The following is a 14,690-nucleotide window of genomic DNA, read 5'->3' as shown; positions in this document are numbered from 1 at the left end:
ATTACTTCTCTAGTTGCATGCACTGAGAGGATTGTCGGTTTCATTGTTTCCTTATTTGTCAAGATTTTTTGTGCTTCTTGAACTTTTTTGAAAGAAGAAGAATTTCAAAAAAATATAATTATTAGTAATGATGACGCTTCTTGGGAATTTAAGTCTTCTCGTTGCAATGGTGCTATGCGTGGTTGTGCTGCTGCTGCTACAACAACAACCATCATCGTCATCCTCAAACGTTGTGGTTGCCGTGTCATTGGTTTTAGGAGCAAATGCTCCTTCTTCTTCTTCGGAAACCATCTTTCATGATCGTTTTGCTTTCAGAAATTGTTCCTATGAACAACGAATACCACCCTCACCACAGCTCTCTAACAACCGTTCATCATCATCATTCAACAACAACACCAATTTATATAAATTTGAGCGAATTCCATTGAATGAACAAGTATTTTCTCAATTCCGAGAGTTGCCTTTTGGTTTTGGATGTGAGAGTGTTCAACTTCCTCAAACCATCGTTGAAGATGATTTTGCCATTTATATTTATTCAAACGGCATTAAAAACTCGGAATTCTACTCACCGATATCCACCTCCAAAGAACGTTATGATTTATGTGAGAAGTATCAGTCGATACAGGAGAGTTGTGTGGATTTGATGTGTTCTGACTCCTCAAGTACTCAACACTATATTTGGAACGATACACTAGTGAACTATTGCCAATATTGTCGTAATGCCAAAGGATTTGTTGAGTATCATCTCATGTTGCATGATAGTGAAATTGAAAAACCTCATGGTGGAGTTTGTGCCAATATTTCAAAGTTTCCCTCTGCCTTTTATTGTGGAATTGCCAATCGAGGAATTCCATTGAATTATCAGAGTGGATACTTTATCAAATACTCGAGGAATCCATATGTGTGTTATTGTGCGAGTGAGGATCGATATTCCTCTTCATGTGAACACTTTTGGAATGATCAAGATACAGCGTTTGCCAAAATGACTTTGATCTTGATTCTTATGATTCCTGCTTTTTTGGTGTGTCTTATTGCGTATGCTCTTCCTTTGATGAGGAGTTTCATACGAAAACAAAATCTCACCATTGCTAATATTTTCAGTGTGATCATTATGGAAGCATCTTGTTGCTCGATGCTTGTGGGTGGATTTGCAGCGCCTTTTCACAATGCACTCAATTATACCACGCTCTCTTCTAGTTTATTTATATATTCCTAACGACTGGAGAACGCAAAAATTGCATAATTTTTAAAAGCATTACGTTTGTGGCATTGATAATCTTTGTACTATGTCTAAGTGCGTGCATTATTCTTGAGGTATTGGTTTTTACTTATAACTATGCAAGTATTGCATATATTTTACTGTTGGTGAATTATGTCAACTTTTTTATTCCATTGCTGATTAATACGCTCTTATTCATTCTACTGTCTCTAAGGTTATATTTTGCGTTTAAGAAGAAAACGGCCATCTCGTTCTTTAAATCTGATGTAAGTTTTGTTGGTGCATCCTTGTTTGAAATAACTGGAATTGTTGATATTTGGAATATTGTCATGTGTTATGGGTATTATTGATATATTGCTTGAAATAACTTAATATGTATTATTGATATATGGAATTGTTGGTGCAATCTAACTTGTTGCTTGAATAATGTCATGTGTTTTATGGAATTCAATACTCATGAAAACAGTACTTTCGTGAATTTGTTGTTCTTTGTTGCTTCGATTGGTGCTCATTCTTGACATGTCTGCTTTCTAATCTCTTTCGAGTGTATGGAACTTCTTTTGCCCACTATGTCCTGTGTAACTTATCCGAGCTCATCAGCATTACCTGTTCGTGCATGTGTTTTTGCGTCATTTTGTACATTGTTTTTGATAAGGAACGATTTTATGACTGCTATTCATTCATTGTGAAGCCACTGAAGAGATATTTCCAACAACGAAAAGCCAATCAAAAAAAGAAAGATCAATTACTCTTGTTGGGTAATGAACAAGAAGAATTTGACGTCATTGGGAATTCCTCTTCTCAATACAACAATACCATTGAGACGTCGTATACCACTGTGGACACATCACCTCAAAGCTTTTCCATCATGGAATCATCTATTGTGAGTCGTTAACATGCTGCAAGTATTGATGGCATCTTTGCCAATTTCTGTTCATTTCTTGAGAGCCATTCTAGAAATTTCAACTCGAATGGGTTACCGACACGGACGTGAATGGGTCATTTTGATAGACATGTCGATCTGCAAACTTCACCATGCAACCCGGACTGTTTTTTTATTGACGCTCCGCTCTGAGATGGAACATGATTCGATTGTGTTTTTGCCTTTAAAAATCGATATAACAGAGAAAATTCTTTGAAAACAAAAAGACACAGCAAGCATTTCACACACATATTTTGCATACAACACCCATTCAACACTCACTCTACAGTCATATGACAACATGTCCACTCCAAACTCACAAACCGTTTCCAATGTGAAATATAGATACCTCGTAGAAGAACCCATTCTTCAATACATTCGTCAAGTAGGTATTCGTGAACAGCCCATTCTCCAAGAATTGCGTTTGAAAACTGCAGAAAAGCTTGGAATGTTGAGTTTAATGGTTTCTTTTCCCGAACAAACTCAACTCTTGCAAATCATACTCAAACTCATTGGAGCGAAACGAATTTTAGATATTGGAACTTTTACCGGCTATTCAGCATTAAGCTTTGCATTGGCTACTACTGACACACAAGCTCAAATCATTACTTGTGACGTCTCTGATGAATATACTTCCTTGGGAAAGCCTTATTGGGAACGCTCTGGAGTTGCGAATAGAATCCAATTAAAATTACAACCAGCTCTCAAATCATTACAAGAGTTGAAACAAGCAATTTCTCAACAACAGGAAATACCTTTCGATTTTATTTACATTGATGCCGATAAGGATAATCAATTGGAGTATGTGGAATTGGCCTATGACTTGTTGAGAGTTAATGGACTCTTAGTGATCGATAACACCATTTGGAGCACAAAGGTAATGGATCCTAACGATCATTCTCCTGGAACAGATGTCATTCGAAAGATGAATGAACAACTTCACAAGGATGAGAGATGGGGTTTGGCCATGCAATGCATTGGAGATGGAGCCACTTTATTGAGAAAGAAATAATAATAATATGATGGACAAGTTGTGTTTTATTCAACAATGGCATTAATAAGTCTCTGCTTAATAATCATGAAAATAAATTTTAATTGTGAATGTCGAATGGTCTTTTAACTTGTCATGTCAGGTTTTCATAGATATTCAATAAAACCGGTTTTCTTCCCTTTACGACTTTTATTTGGAATGGTTGGAGGTTGAAAAAGCACACCTAAATTCTCATGTATTCCCGAAGTGAACAAAACACATCATTTCAATAATGGTTATCATCATGTTAACAATGAAAAAGGAATGGCGAACAATATTCAGAACATGTAAGAACAATTGGTGTTACACTCATTTTCACATAAATTCCTGATTTGAAGAAACGAAATGGAATCAATCACTCAAAAAAATATCTTTTCATTGAGAAAAAAACTCATGAAGCTGTTATTATTCCTCTTAATTATTCTTTTACATGTTTACTTGACGGTTGTGTGGAAAGGTAAGTTTTCCTCTCGAATTCTGCAGAGAAAAATAGGACCATCTACATGATGATGGGCAATTTGACATTGTGAAACGACCTTACAGCTCCTTTCCATGCCTTTGTTGCTCAACCAGTGTTCACTCCACTCGAAATGGTCTACAAGAATTACCTTGTGGGAAATGTCATTCAGAATAGGGACTTCACTCTTTCTCAGAGTAATATTCCAAATTCGAGTCCAGTTCAAAAATTCAATTCCATCTACTCTGGTTCGACCATTCAAGTCATTACGATGGGTGGAGCAGTGAGTGTTAATGCAGGTAAGTGGTCATTGTTCAACAAGATAATGTTGAGGTGTCAACCACTGACATGTCTAACACAGTGAAGTTGGTTGGTGTCAACAATGGTTTGAGTCAAAGCATCACTTTGAATCAATCCTCTCGAAAAGTCATTTTCTATTCAGCATGGGGTAAGGCAGAAAATGTTGGAGGTGTGAGTGATCCCAATTATTCCTTCTATTTGGATGTGCATTTTACATGGATGGAACTGCCTTATATGGTCAGTCGTTGAATTATCCAGTTGGAAATTCCACATGGAACATGAAATATACCTTTCTCATTCCAGAGAAACCAACCAAGACGTTGAGTATGAATGTGTTGTTTTGAAATGCTCATTCTGGTTCTGCCTATTTTTCAAATTTAATTATTTCTGAATTGAGTCTTGCTCCAGAAAATGTTCACTGGTTGGATGGAAGTGTGGTCGCAAAAGTTGCCTATTCTCCTTCTCTTAGTAGTTTGCAAACAGTCAGTACAACTAATGGACTGTCATTGAAATTTTCTAAAAATGACGGATCTTTGGTGTCAATGTCGACTGTCAAACTGTGGCATCTGACAGCTCTCAACAATTTGGTGGAGTTTTTGTTAGGGATATGCAACTGCGCCTCAATGAATCCATCATTTATATGCCCACTCCAAACAACATTCTCTCCACACCCAATTCATTCCGAACCGAGTCTACTCTTCCTGAAATGGGTCTCGTGTTAAATACCACTTTTAAGGCTGACATGAATGTGGCAATTTCCATTTCCATTCGTGTTGATATTGAAAATTTATGGACCCTTAAGGATCGTTCTCTCACATTGTTTGTGGCCATTCCTGTCACGAATGGATTTGAATTGGATGTGGGGAGATTATGTTCGATCTTCGAGAGAGATTGCTGACATGTATCCTGTGGAATATCAACGAATGTTTTCTCGTGTTTCAGGAAGCTCTCAATACGTGACTTCGTATCCATTTGTGGCCATGTCCACCAATGTGACAAGTGGCAATGTCGGACTCTCTTTGGGAATTCCTTTAACATCACCAAGAATTGTTCGATTTTATTACAATTCCATTTGCAAGTTATTGTATGCAAGTGTTAACATTGGCATTTCTACCATCTCTGCCACCCCAAACAAGGCTTGGTTTGATTTGGTTTTGTACAAACTCGACAAACTCGAAACTACCGTGGGAGGCATCTCCGCACCAACTCCGTATCCCTTCGGAAATGCCCCTTATGGATATTACCAAAGATATCCACAACTTTTCACAAGAAGAATTCCACCCTCTGAAGAAGGTATTTGGATTGCCTTCAGTGATGTCAGTACCATTCCAAACATTACTGATTTTGGTTTTGGAGTTCTTGAACTGGGCGCCGACCATCAAATTAATTTTGCCAAAGCGAATGGAATCAAAGGTTTTCGATATCTTTCAGAACCTTACGCGCGTCATGGTTTAATTTAGTGAATACCAATGTGGATACGAATAATTACACACAAGTCATCAATTATCTTCTTCAACAAGCTCAAAATCCAAACTCTTCCATTCAGAAACTCTCTCACATTGGTATCGGCCATTAAGGATCCCGACACGGGTTTGTATCGTTGTTTCAGTCAGAACCAACCATGGTGTCCCAATAAGTGCGTTGGCTGCATGTTGAATGTGCTGCCAAATGTCAAATCTGATGCCTCTCTTCCAAGTAATTTCGTAAATAAGGCAGATGCCGATTGGAATCCTTCCAAGTGGGGAACCTACTTCAATCCATCCTCTCTCTATTACAACCTGAGTGGTGAATTCGTTGATTCCTTCTCCTCCTACGCCTACACTCGTGAATCGATAACACTCGTGAATATATTCAATCAGTCAATCAATCGATTTTAACCTTTGATGTCAATCGACCACAAATTGTCGGAATTGTAAATCTCTTTTCAACCTATTTCTTTACAAAACCCATTGGAGAGTTTTTACATTCCATGGCCGAAGATTCTTCTTCAAGGAAATACTTTATGGCCAATGCTGCAGCAAGTAATTGGATCGGTTGGAGTTCCGATTTGTTTGATTATACAGCTAAGATTTTGTGACGGTGGACAGTTGTTTTTCGATTCGTCTTTACAAAAAAATGAAACGAACCCTCTATGAAGAGAGAGTACCACACGACCATATGGATCCATATGGAGCCTCCGAAGCTTTGGTTGGTGGAAGAGAGCCTCCGAGTAAAAAGGAAAAACAACAATCATGCAATAATTCACCGCTTCGTTCATCATCGTTGAATTCCCTACTCCAATATGATCGCTATGTATTACAGAAAATATTTTCGTATTGCCATCCGAAATTCATGTATGAAACCTTGATGATTATCTGCCCCAGATGGTATTTCAATTACTTTCAAAAGAAATGTTTTGTTATGTTTTTGAAAGAATGGTTGTTGGATCGATGGAATTTCTTGATTCAAGATTTGGATAGTCATAAACTTGGCGATGCAAAGAAGAATGTAATAATACCAAAAATATTACAACAATTGAATGCTGAAATGAGTGAAGCAGACTCTGAACAGATATTGAAGTATGGGTTGCGATTATTGAAGCTGTTTATGAGCGAGCATCCTTTCGATAGAAGAAAAAAACAAAACATGAACGATGATGATGACGACAATGATGACTTTGATGAGAATGAAGAAGATGATGAACAAGAGGACGATTTGGAAGAGGACGACTCAGAAGCTGAAAATGAGGACCATGAGGATGAATCATATCAAGGTAGTAGTAAGGAAGACGAAGAGGTAAAGAATCAGAATATTCATTCTGAATGGTTTGCGATAAATCTGCCAAAATACTCTCGCTGCTATTCCTTAGAAATTATTTTTACAACAGACGATCAAACGCTATACAAATTGAATTGGACTAAAGGTTTGTCGATATTTGACAACACTGGAGGAAATATTATCAATTTTCTATGTGATAGAAAACTTATATTTGCTAATTTTTATGGTGGTTACTATTATCCTGACTATGAACAATGTCCGTACCGTAAAACTGATTTTTGGGTGAAAATCAGTAACCATGAAGGGATATTAGCCGATCAATTGAAGCACATTTTGGATCAATGGTCAATTGAGGATAACTATGAAAATGCTTTAAATTTATTGAAAACAATTGGAATGGAAAATCCAAAATCTATAATTTCTAAAGCAAATTATGAGGCGTATCCATGGGATGAAGGAGAGGCACGAGGAATTATTCATCAGTGGCCTTGGATGTTCAACGAACTCGTTAAACAACAAGTTTTCGAGACTTATTTAATTAATGACAACATTGACATCTCTACTATTGTAGACGATCGATGCTTTTCAGACTTTTCATATTTTGAAACTTTAGCGAGAAATTATGGTGACTGTTTGACTGATCTATTAGCGAAAGCACCTCTCAGCTTTAGAAAGGAAAAAAGACTCATTCCATTGATAAACAACAATACTCATGCTTTCAAATTTTTGCATGAATCTCTAAGACATGACAAGAACATGCTATTACAAATGTTAGAAGTGAATGGAAATATTTTAAAGTATTTGAAAAAAGAAGAATATCAAAATATTATCCCTGTGGACAGAAATTTGGTCATGTTTTGTTTGGAACACGGATGTCATCCTGAATACATTCCCTCCTGCATTCCTTTCGACAAGGAATTAGCATTGTGTGCAGTTTCTGGAGGATGTGCAATTAATGATCTTCCCAAAGAGTTCAGAAACAATTTGGAAGTTGTGCTCAGTGCCGTAAAACGCAATCCGTTCATATCGTTGCAATTTGCCAAAACACTTATTAATGACACAGATGCGGCTTTACAATTAGCGAAATACTCTCCATATGCATTCCGATGGATCTCTGATACTGTTAAAAAGAATCACAAAGAAGTAGTTGTAGCAGCTATTGAAACATATTACGACGCGCTTAGATATGTTTTCGAGAAAGAAGAATTTATGGAGCTGGCGAGACAATCTCTTAAACAATTACTAGAAAAGGACAAGAAAATTTGTGTCAAATTTACTGCAACTTACAAAATAATATTGGACATTAAGGAAAGACACCATCAAGTAGTGTTCATGAAAGAACGAATGGAATATGTCGGTGGGCCGTCGTTTCAAAAAGTGTTTGGACCTTGTATTGAAGAGCTTGGCTACGACGCAGTGTTAACTTTTGAATTATCGAAGCATGAAATTGAAAACAAAACGGAGGAAGAGCTCATTCAAACATATGTTTATCCTTTCCTTGATTCGGAAAGCAACACCAACTGGGATTATCTTATTGAAACTTCAGCTCTGAGAAGTGATTCGAAAGTTCGAGAGCTGGTTGAAAGTTATCGAAAGAAATAACCTGATTGTAAGTCTTCACACTCAGTTACTCAGTGATGCACGCAGCAGTTGCATCACTACGAAATGGACAGCTCTCTTCAAGTCTATACCCTGACTGACTTTTCTTTCTGACATGAGGGTCAACAAAAGTACAAAATTAAATATTTATTGGTCGTTGTAAACTCTAAAAAATTCTCAAAAATAATCATCATCACCATGAACGCCAAGATTGTGAATAAGGTTTTGCCTTCTGAGGAAGAAGAGGAAGAAGAATTAGTGGATCCTGCCATTGAAATCCGTGCTTCTTGTGCTGCTTCTAGATGCCAACAAGAAGTTGCTGATTATGAAGGATGCGTAAAGAGAATTGAAGGAGATGAAACCGGAGAGAAGAATTGTGCTGCTTGGCTCTTTGATATGAGAACTTGTATCGATCATTGTGTATGTAGTAATTTTCGGATGGTTTCATTGTTGTTGGGATTATTTGTATTGATGAAAAACAATTATTGTATTCCATGATGAATATATTATTCTGGACATTACATAATGATGACTCTGGATGAAATTTATTGATTGGATTTTGTAAATGGATTTGAAAACAACAACTCATGGTGCGGACTGATCCTAATGAACAACAACAATTCAATTTGACTTCACGATTATCTTGATATGATACAACAACATGTAATTTTGGAATTTTACATCAAATCCATTATCCAACACTAACATCACGAAAAATCTTCATAATCATTTCCAACAACAGGCCTCTGAAACTCTCTTCTCTAAGCTCAAGTAATTTCATCAACGAAATATATATTTCAGTTTTGGCTGCTAGTATGTTCCGCCGTTTGTAGTGAGATTGTATTGTGCCACAACAATAACATTCTCATCCTCAGGCTGGTGAGAGTCGTGTTCGGATGACAATTGAAGGGACAATAAACTCGAGTCATCATCTATTTAAATTCAATTCACTCCCAATTATTCTAATATTCGGATTACATGAACATCCTAGGATTGATTAGCGTGTTCCATTCAACATTGATTTCAAGATCAGATTCACACAATTTATTACTAATATCATTTAATGATGTTCACATAAACCTTAACATAAGGTTTATATCCTAAGGTCACTTATTTATGGAGGTTAAGCTTCGGAAAAACCTTACGAGAATATTGGAGATTTACATTTTGATGATAATCTTTCCAACGAAAGAAGATGAAGACGAACCCATAATGGAGCTGTCGAGTTTTCGATGCGCGTCTCGAACCGAAGAAAGAGGAAGACAATGAGCAATAGGAATTTCAATATGTTCTTCATGAATGTCTTTGACAATATTATTGAGAATGTCTGATTTTGTTTAGAAAAGACCACATTTGTTGTGAATGAGTTCAACAACCATTACAATCTCGCATTTCATGACAACACACAATTACTTACGTAAATATCTTCCCATCAAATTCGTATTCTGTACATAGCTCTGTTCAAAAATATTGGTCATTGCAATAGATTTCGAATACATGTATTCCAGATGCGAAGCCGTCAAACCATGTTCACAATATTCGCTAAATGCTATTGTGCCGTGAGTCGACAAGACATTAAGACACATGTCAATGAAGCGCGTGATGGGATTTCGATCTTGGGGCAAGTCAATATTCTGTTGCTTTACTGGACTCGATGTTCGTGCAGTACTGGTGCTGCTTGGAGGAATCAATGCAGATTCTCCCAAGACCACCAGTTGCACACCAAGTCCATTGGTCTCTTTCATGATGGCCTGTTGCAACTTGTCAGGAGTGTCATACAGTCTTCGATCGAGAATGACGAGTGGATTAATTGCAGAATTTCCACTCCTCATCATGGACAATACAGATGAAATATATTGTGTATCAAAAGGAGGAGATCCTGTTCCACCACTATTGCTCGCCCCCATCATGGAGTCGCCATCATTTTCTTCATCGTCCAAATTTCCAGAGCGACCTCCATAGAGGCTACTAAAATTGTCACCGGTCGAGCCACTCCTGGAGGAGTCAAGACCCTGTCGATGGTGATGTCTCAAATACGTCGATGAAGTCAACCGCGACGAAATCATTCTCAAAAAATTAATTTCCTCATCCGTGTGTACAGTTGTAATGACTCGACATTTTGCTAACAAAACTGCCAATTGCAATAAATAAGTTTGTTCCCATCGAGCACCACTACTCACAAATATGACATCTCCTTGTCGAATGGTTGACGCACATTTGAAAAATAACGTGTCATAGGCACGAATTCCACACATGATTGCACTCGATGCTTTGATAAATGACATGCCAGTTGGAATTTTCACAAAAAAGTGAGCATCTGCCACACACTCTGTCGAGCAGCCACCATTGAGGGAGGAAGGTAAAATTGGAGAGGTCATCATGGAGGAGCTTGATTCAAGTTCTGAATCTTGCCATTCCATTCCGTAGTGCAGAGTCGACATGTCGTCTTTCTCATTGGAATCTGAGGACGATGTTTTCACAGAAACAGGTTTTTGTGTCATGGTTGAGTGTTCATTCAAATTCTGAACAGGTATAAAACCCATGACACAATCTCCAACAGAAAAAACTTTTGGGTTGACTTTTTTTCCAACTTGAATCACCACTCCGCTCACTTCATATCCAGGAATAATCCAACACGAACATAATTCATCATTTTGCGAATTTTCATTGCTTTTTGATGATAAACGATTTTTCCATAATGGAAATATTCCTCTTCTCACTTGTGAATCTAATTTTGAGAGTCCACAACATTTGACTTGAATTTTAATTTGAAACGGAGAAAGTGGTGTATTGATACAATGTTCTCCTGTTTTTGTAATAATTTGAATTTGATCTTTCAATAAAGAGGAAGAAGAAGTAAATGATCCCGAAGGAGGAGAGGAAGAATAGTAAAAATTTTCGGAATGAATAGAATTACTTCCGATGGATGATCCAGTGGATGAATGTATTGATGATGGTGGTGATGACGATACCTGTAGAGATGGATGAAGGATGACAAACGTTTGTTGATTCATCATTTTTTTATTGGTGTAAAAAAAGGAAATTGTCATCCAAAATGTCAATCGAACATATTAATTCTGTTCGATAATTTTATTCGCTTAAGGTGAAAATGCAAAATTTCTATTCGACGAAATGATTGAAGGAATGAATTTACTTGTCAATTAAATTAATGTCAGTATCTGAGGTGAGTAAATGTTTGCATCGTTTGGTTCCAACAATGCGTTCCAATTTGAGAGCATCAAAGGTGGTAAATAATGACAACATTCGACAGGAGGGATATTGAGAACGAATATTAATTCCTTTCTTTCCAAATATTTCATAAACGAATGCATTTTCTGGAAGTGAATAAAACACAATTTGGTTAATTTTGAAATCTGACAATTTTGGTGCATGATAATAAAAGTGTCGTTCTGTATACACTAAAAAGTTTGCACTGTCTTGTCTGAATTTGGAGAGAACATTTTTCGTTTTTTCAGTATATTCTGAAATTCCATAAAAAGGAATGTTGCACATGTCAAAATAATTTCTCAAACGAACAAAATCCAAATACGAGGATACAATGATGAGAAATCGGCCATCCATGCTGTTTTTGAATCGAGGAAAAACAGTGTTCACAAAATAATTGTATCTTTCATCGTCGACAGTAGTTGGATCAGTGCATGAAATTCTTTCAAAAATTTGAGGAATATTTCCTGCAAGAGGTGACAACACTCCCTCATAGAAGGATCTTACTTTCACGAGTCCTCTCATATTTTTGCAGTAGTTTGTAACGAGCCCATTAATGTCAGGACTCATATATGAACTGAATACGATGGTTTGCCTAAAGTACTTGGCACTATAGTGTGAGAAAAGTGTAGTGTGAAAGGTAATGCATATGAAAATATGAGGATGAATAATATGATGATTCACAATTGGAATTCATAAATACTTACAATCCTTGAATGTGATATTCCTTTAAAATGTCAAAATCAAGATCAAAAGTGAATTTTTGCTGCTCCTCAACATTGACAATATCCAAAGTCTTGGTGACATGTTCCCAGTTTTGCATCAATAATTTGTCACATTGATCTATAATGCAAACTTCAATCGACGATAAAAATCTCTCACTAAAAGTAGTGTCGTATAAATTTCACAATATAATATTAAAATAATTAATAATTTCACAATTGTTAACAAAAAGTGAAACTTACTATCTGTCTGCAACATTTTCCAGTTGTATTCCAATAGGTGTTGCAATAATGATGTCAGATTCTGCAACAAGGGCCATAATTTCCAATTGTCCATGGTAGTCTTTCAATTTCAAACCTAAACTAAATTCTTCATTGGTATTTCCTTCGAAAAGTTGCTGCCACCAAACTGGTTTTGTCTTTTTAATTTCTTCATCTTCCTCATCCACATCAAATGTCAACTCGAAAGCTTCACGTCTTCGAACAGAGAGAAGTTTTGGTATTAGTTCAAGCATGAGCTCCACAATGAGAAAAGCAACAAAACGGTTTGGAACCAACACTAAAATTTTGGCAGTATTGTAACTGTCATCTCTGACGGTGTATTGTTCTTTGGTGTAGAATTCTCTTTTTGTGTCATTATACCATTCATATCGTTTTGTTCTAGTTGTATTGAGAATCATTCAATCATTAGTGGACCATGCACATGTGATTTAACACTTCGCTAGCAAACAACAAGCTATTCAAATACTTACTTGAGTAAATGATTTACAATATGTAGAGTGTATGTCTCGACACAAACTCGATGATTATAAGGAGTGCAATTTGGAAAATATAAATCTCTATAATCATTCATAATGGTGAATAATCGACCTTGGAAATCATCTCTAAAGTGAATGAGAGGTGTAGAGCTTTTTGGGTTGCTGTAAGATGAGCCTGTCTTAATTTTCAGTCTTAGAGATGTTTGTGAGGATTGATTGGATTTTTGTTTGCTTTTGGATTCATCTTCCGTGACTTGGTCAAGATATTCTTTCCATTTTCGAATAAGGTCATCCTCAACCAATAGTTCGTTCAAGGTGAATGACTTTTCTCTCTTGATCTTATCCAAAATGTTGGTGGATGCACAATTGTTTCCATCCATAGGAGCGTCTTCAATGTCAAATTCAAATTTGGATTGTTTCGTTTCTGTAATGAATAAATCCTCTAATTTATCATTCTCATTCCATTCTGTAGATAACAGTTTTATCACACGCTCTTCCTTTGTGAAACACTTGTAAATGGCATTCAATTCCTCCTCTTTCATGGAGCCAACAAATTGGATCATGTCTCCCAAAACAAGTGCCTTATCTCCATCTGCTGTTTCAGAATTGATAGTGTCCATCACTTTCATTTCTCGACTCTTCAATGTTTCAATAAATTCCTTCAACTCATCACTTTGCCAAGGCCTATAAAAGTGATGATACCACACATCTTTCACCTTCTTATCAAAATCAATGCAAACACACAGTTTCTGATACGAGTTGTCATTCAAATCATTGGTACGATATTCAATAAATATTGGATTTTGAGTGTTTTGAAAATGATATTTGGGAATGTTCATCATGTACTCATCAATGTGATGTTTCGAGACAAAACTTTCTGGAATTTCCATCTTGGAAGATAACATGGAAGCAAATGGATCGACGAGGAATTTGTTGGTGAATTTCTTCAATCCTCCATTTTGTTCTGCTTTCATGGATGCATGTATAAATTTGTTTCTCAATTTATCCAAAATTGAAATACTTTCTCCACTCATTTTACTAAATTTAACCTTCTTTGATGATTGTTGCTGTACATCGTCAAGTGCATTCTCATCGGAATGCTGCTCCTCATCACCGCTTTGAATCTTTAAATTCTTTCTCTTTTGTTGTTTGCTCGCAATCAATGATTTTAAATTGAGTGAAGAACCCGATATTGAAGATTTTTGAGAGCTCTTTTTCATGATGGTGGTAGTATCGGAGGAAGCGTCTTCACCATTGTTGGTGTTCTCGGATTCAGAATGGGCTTTCAGCGACAAGTCTGCACGACGAGACTTCTTCATTTTTTTTATTGAATTTTCCTTTTTTTTGAACAGAGTTTGTGTTTCTTTCAAGCCACCTCTGGTCCTGCTTTAAATTCTGCAACACTCATGGATTTGTATTCTCTTGATTGTCCCTTCACAAGAAGTGAGTACAAATCGGGTCTAATTTTGGAAATGAGTTCTATAATTTTGCTTCTGTGAAAGTTGTGGAGTGAATTGCTGCCATCGTGGTTTATATTTTCAAAGTTTCCAGTAAGAGTCAATACAATCATCTTCAAATGTAGTTCTACTCTCAGAATGACAAAGAGGAAGTAGATGCTTCTGATTCCAAACCCGTTCAATTTAATATCATGTAGTGCATGGTGGATCCTTATTTACGTCAAAATTTGGATCGTAAAAGGGA

The 14,690-nt window shown here is 36.5% G+C and overlaps 7 protein-coding genes across 7 annotated transcripts; 5 read left to right on the top strand and 2 right to left on the bottom strand.

Moving 5' to 3' along the window:
- Nucleotides 1–166: 166 nt before the first annotated feature.
- On the top strand, nt 167–3,153 carry FDP41_009793 (uncharacterized protein; the record flags this gene model as incomplete). Its single annotated transcript, XM_044713789.1, has 4 exons — nt 167–1,035; nt 1,296–1,485; nt 1,686–2,102; nt 2,431–3,153. 4 exons carry the CDS (start codon nt 167–169, stop codon nt 3,151–3,153), a joined length of 2,199 nt encoding a protein of 732 aa, XP_044556812.1.
- Nucleotides 3,154–3,564: 411 nt separating this feature from the next.
- Nucleotides 3,565–4,177, top strand: FDP41_009792 (uncharacterized protein; the record flags this gene model as incomplete). The annotated part of the gene is made up of 3 exons (XM_044713788.1): nt 3,565–3,628; nt 3,715–3,927; nt 3,990–4,177. 3 exons carry the CDS (start codon nt 3,565–3,567, stop codon nt 4,175–4,177), a joined length of 465 nt encoding a protein of 154 aa, XP_044556811.1.
- Nucleotides 4,178–4,770: 593 nt separating this feature from the next.
- Nucleotides 4,771–5,388, top strand: FDP41_009791 (uncharacterized protein; the record flags this gene model as incomplete). The annotated part of the gene is made up of 1 exon (XM_044713787.1): nt 4,771–5,388. One exon carries the CDS (start codon nt 4,771–4,773, stop codon nt 5,386–5,388), a length of 618 nt encoding a protein of 205 aa, XP_044556810.1.
- Nucleotides 5,389–6,043: 655 nt separating this feature from the next.
- On the top strand, nt 6,044–8,287 carry FDP41_009790 (uncharacterized protein; the record flags this gene model as incomplete). Its single annotated transcript, XM_044713786.1, has 1 exon — nt 6,044–8,287. One exon carries the CDS (start codon nt 6,044–6,046, stop codon nt 8,285–8,287), a length of 2,244 nt encoding a protein of 747 aa, XP_044556809.1.
- Nucleotides 8,288–8,482: 195 nt separating this feature from the next.
- FDP41_009789 (uncharacterized protein) lies at nt 8,483–9,059 on the top strand (the record flags this gene model as incomplete). Its single annotated transcript, XM_044713784.1, has 2 exons — nt 8,483–8,704; nt 9,027–9,059. The coding sequence occupies 2 exons, from the start codon at nt 8,483–8,485 to the stop codon at nt 9,057–9,059; spliced, it is 255 nt and encodes an 84-aa protein (XP_044556808.1).
- A 385-nt stretch (nt 9,060–9,444) lies between these two features.
- FDP41_009788 (uncharacterized protein) lies at nt 9,445–11,301 on the bottom strand (the record flags this gene model as incomplete). The annotated part of the gene is made up of 2 exons (XM_044713783.1): nt 9,445–9,611; nt 9,702–11,301. 2 exons carry the CDS (start codon nt 11,299–11,301, stop codon nt 9,445–9,447), a joined length of 1,767 nt encoding a protein of 588 aa, XP_044556807.1.
- A 133-nt stretch (nt 11,302–11,434) lies between these two features.
- Nucleotides 11,435–14,308, bottom strand: FDP41_009787 (uncharacterized protein; the record flags this gene model as incomplete). The annotated part of the gene is made up of 4 exons (XM_044713782.1): nt 11,435–12,119; nt 12,217–12,390; nt 12,475–12,891; nt 12,984–14,308. The coding sequence occupies 4 exons, from the start codon at nt 14,306–14,308 to the stop codon at nt 11,435–11,437; spliced, it is 2,601 nt and encodes an 866-aa protein (XP_044556806.1).
- Nucleotides 14,309–14,690: the final 382 nt, after the last annotated feature.

Source organism: Naegleria fowleri, assembly GCF_008403515.1.
Source record: "Naegleria fowleri strain ATCC 30894 chromosome Unknown tig72, whole genome shotgun sequence".
Taxonomy (NCBI): domain Eukaryota; phylum Heterolobosea; class Eutetramitea; order Acrasida; family Naegleriidae; genus Naegleria; species Naegleria fowleri.
The sequence above is the reverse complement of the archived record's forward strand: the minus strand, read 5'-3'. Positions and strand labels throughout refer to the sequence as shown.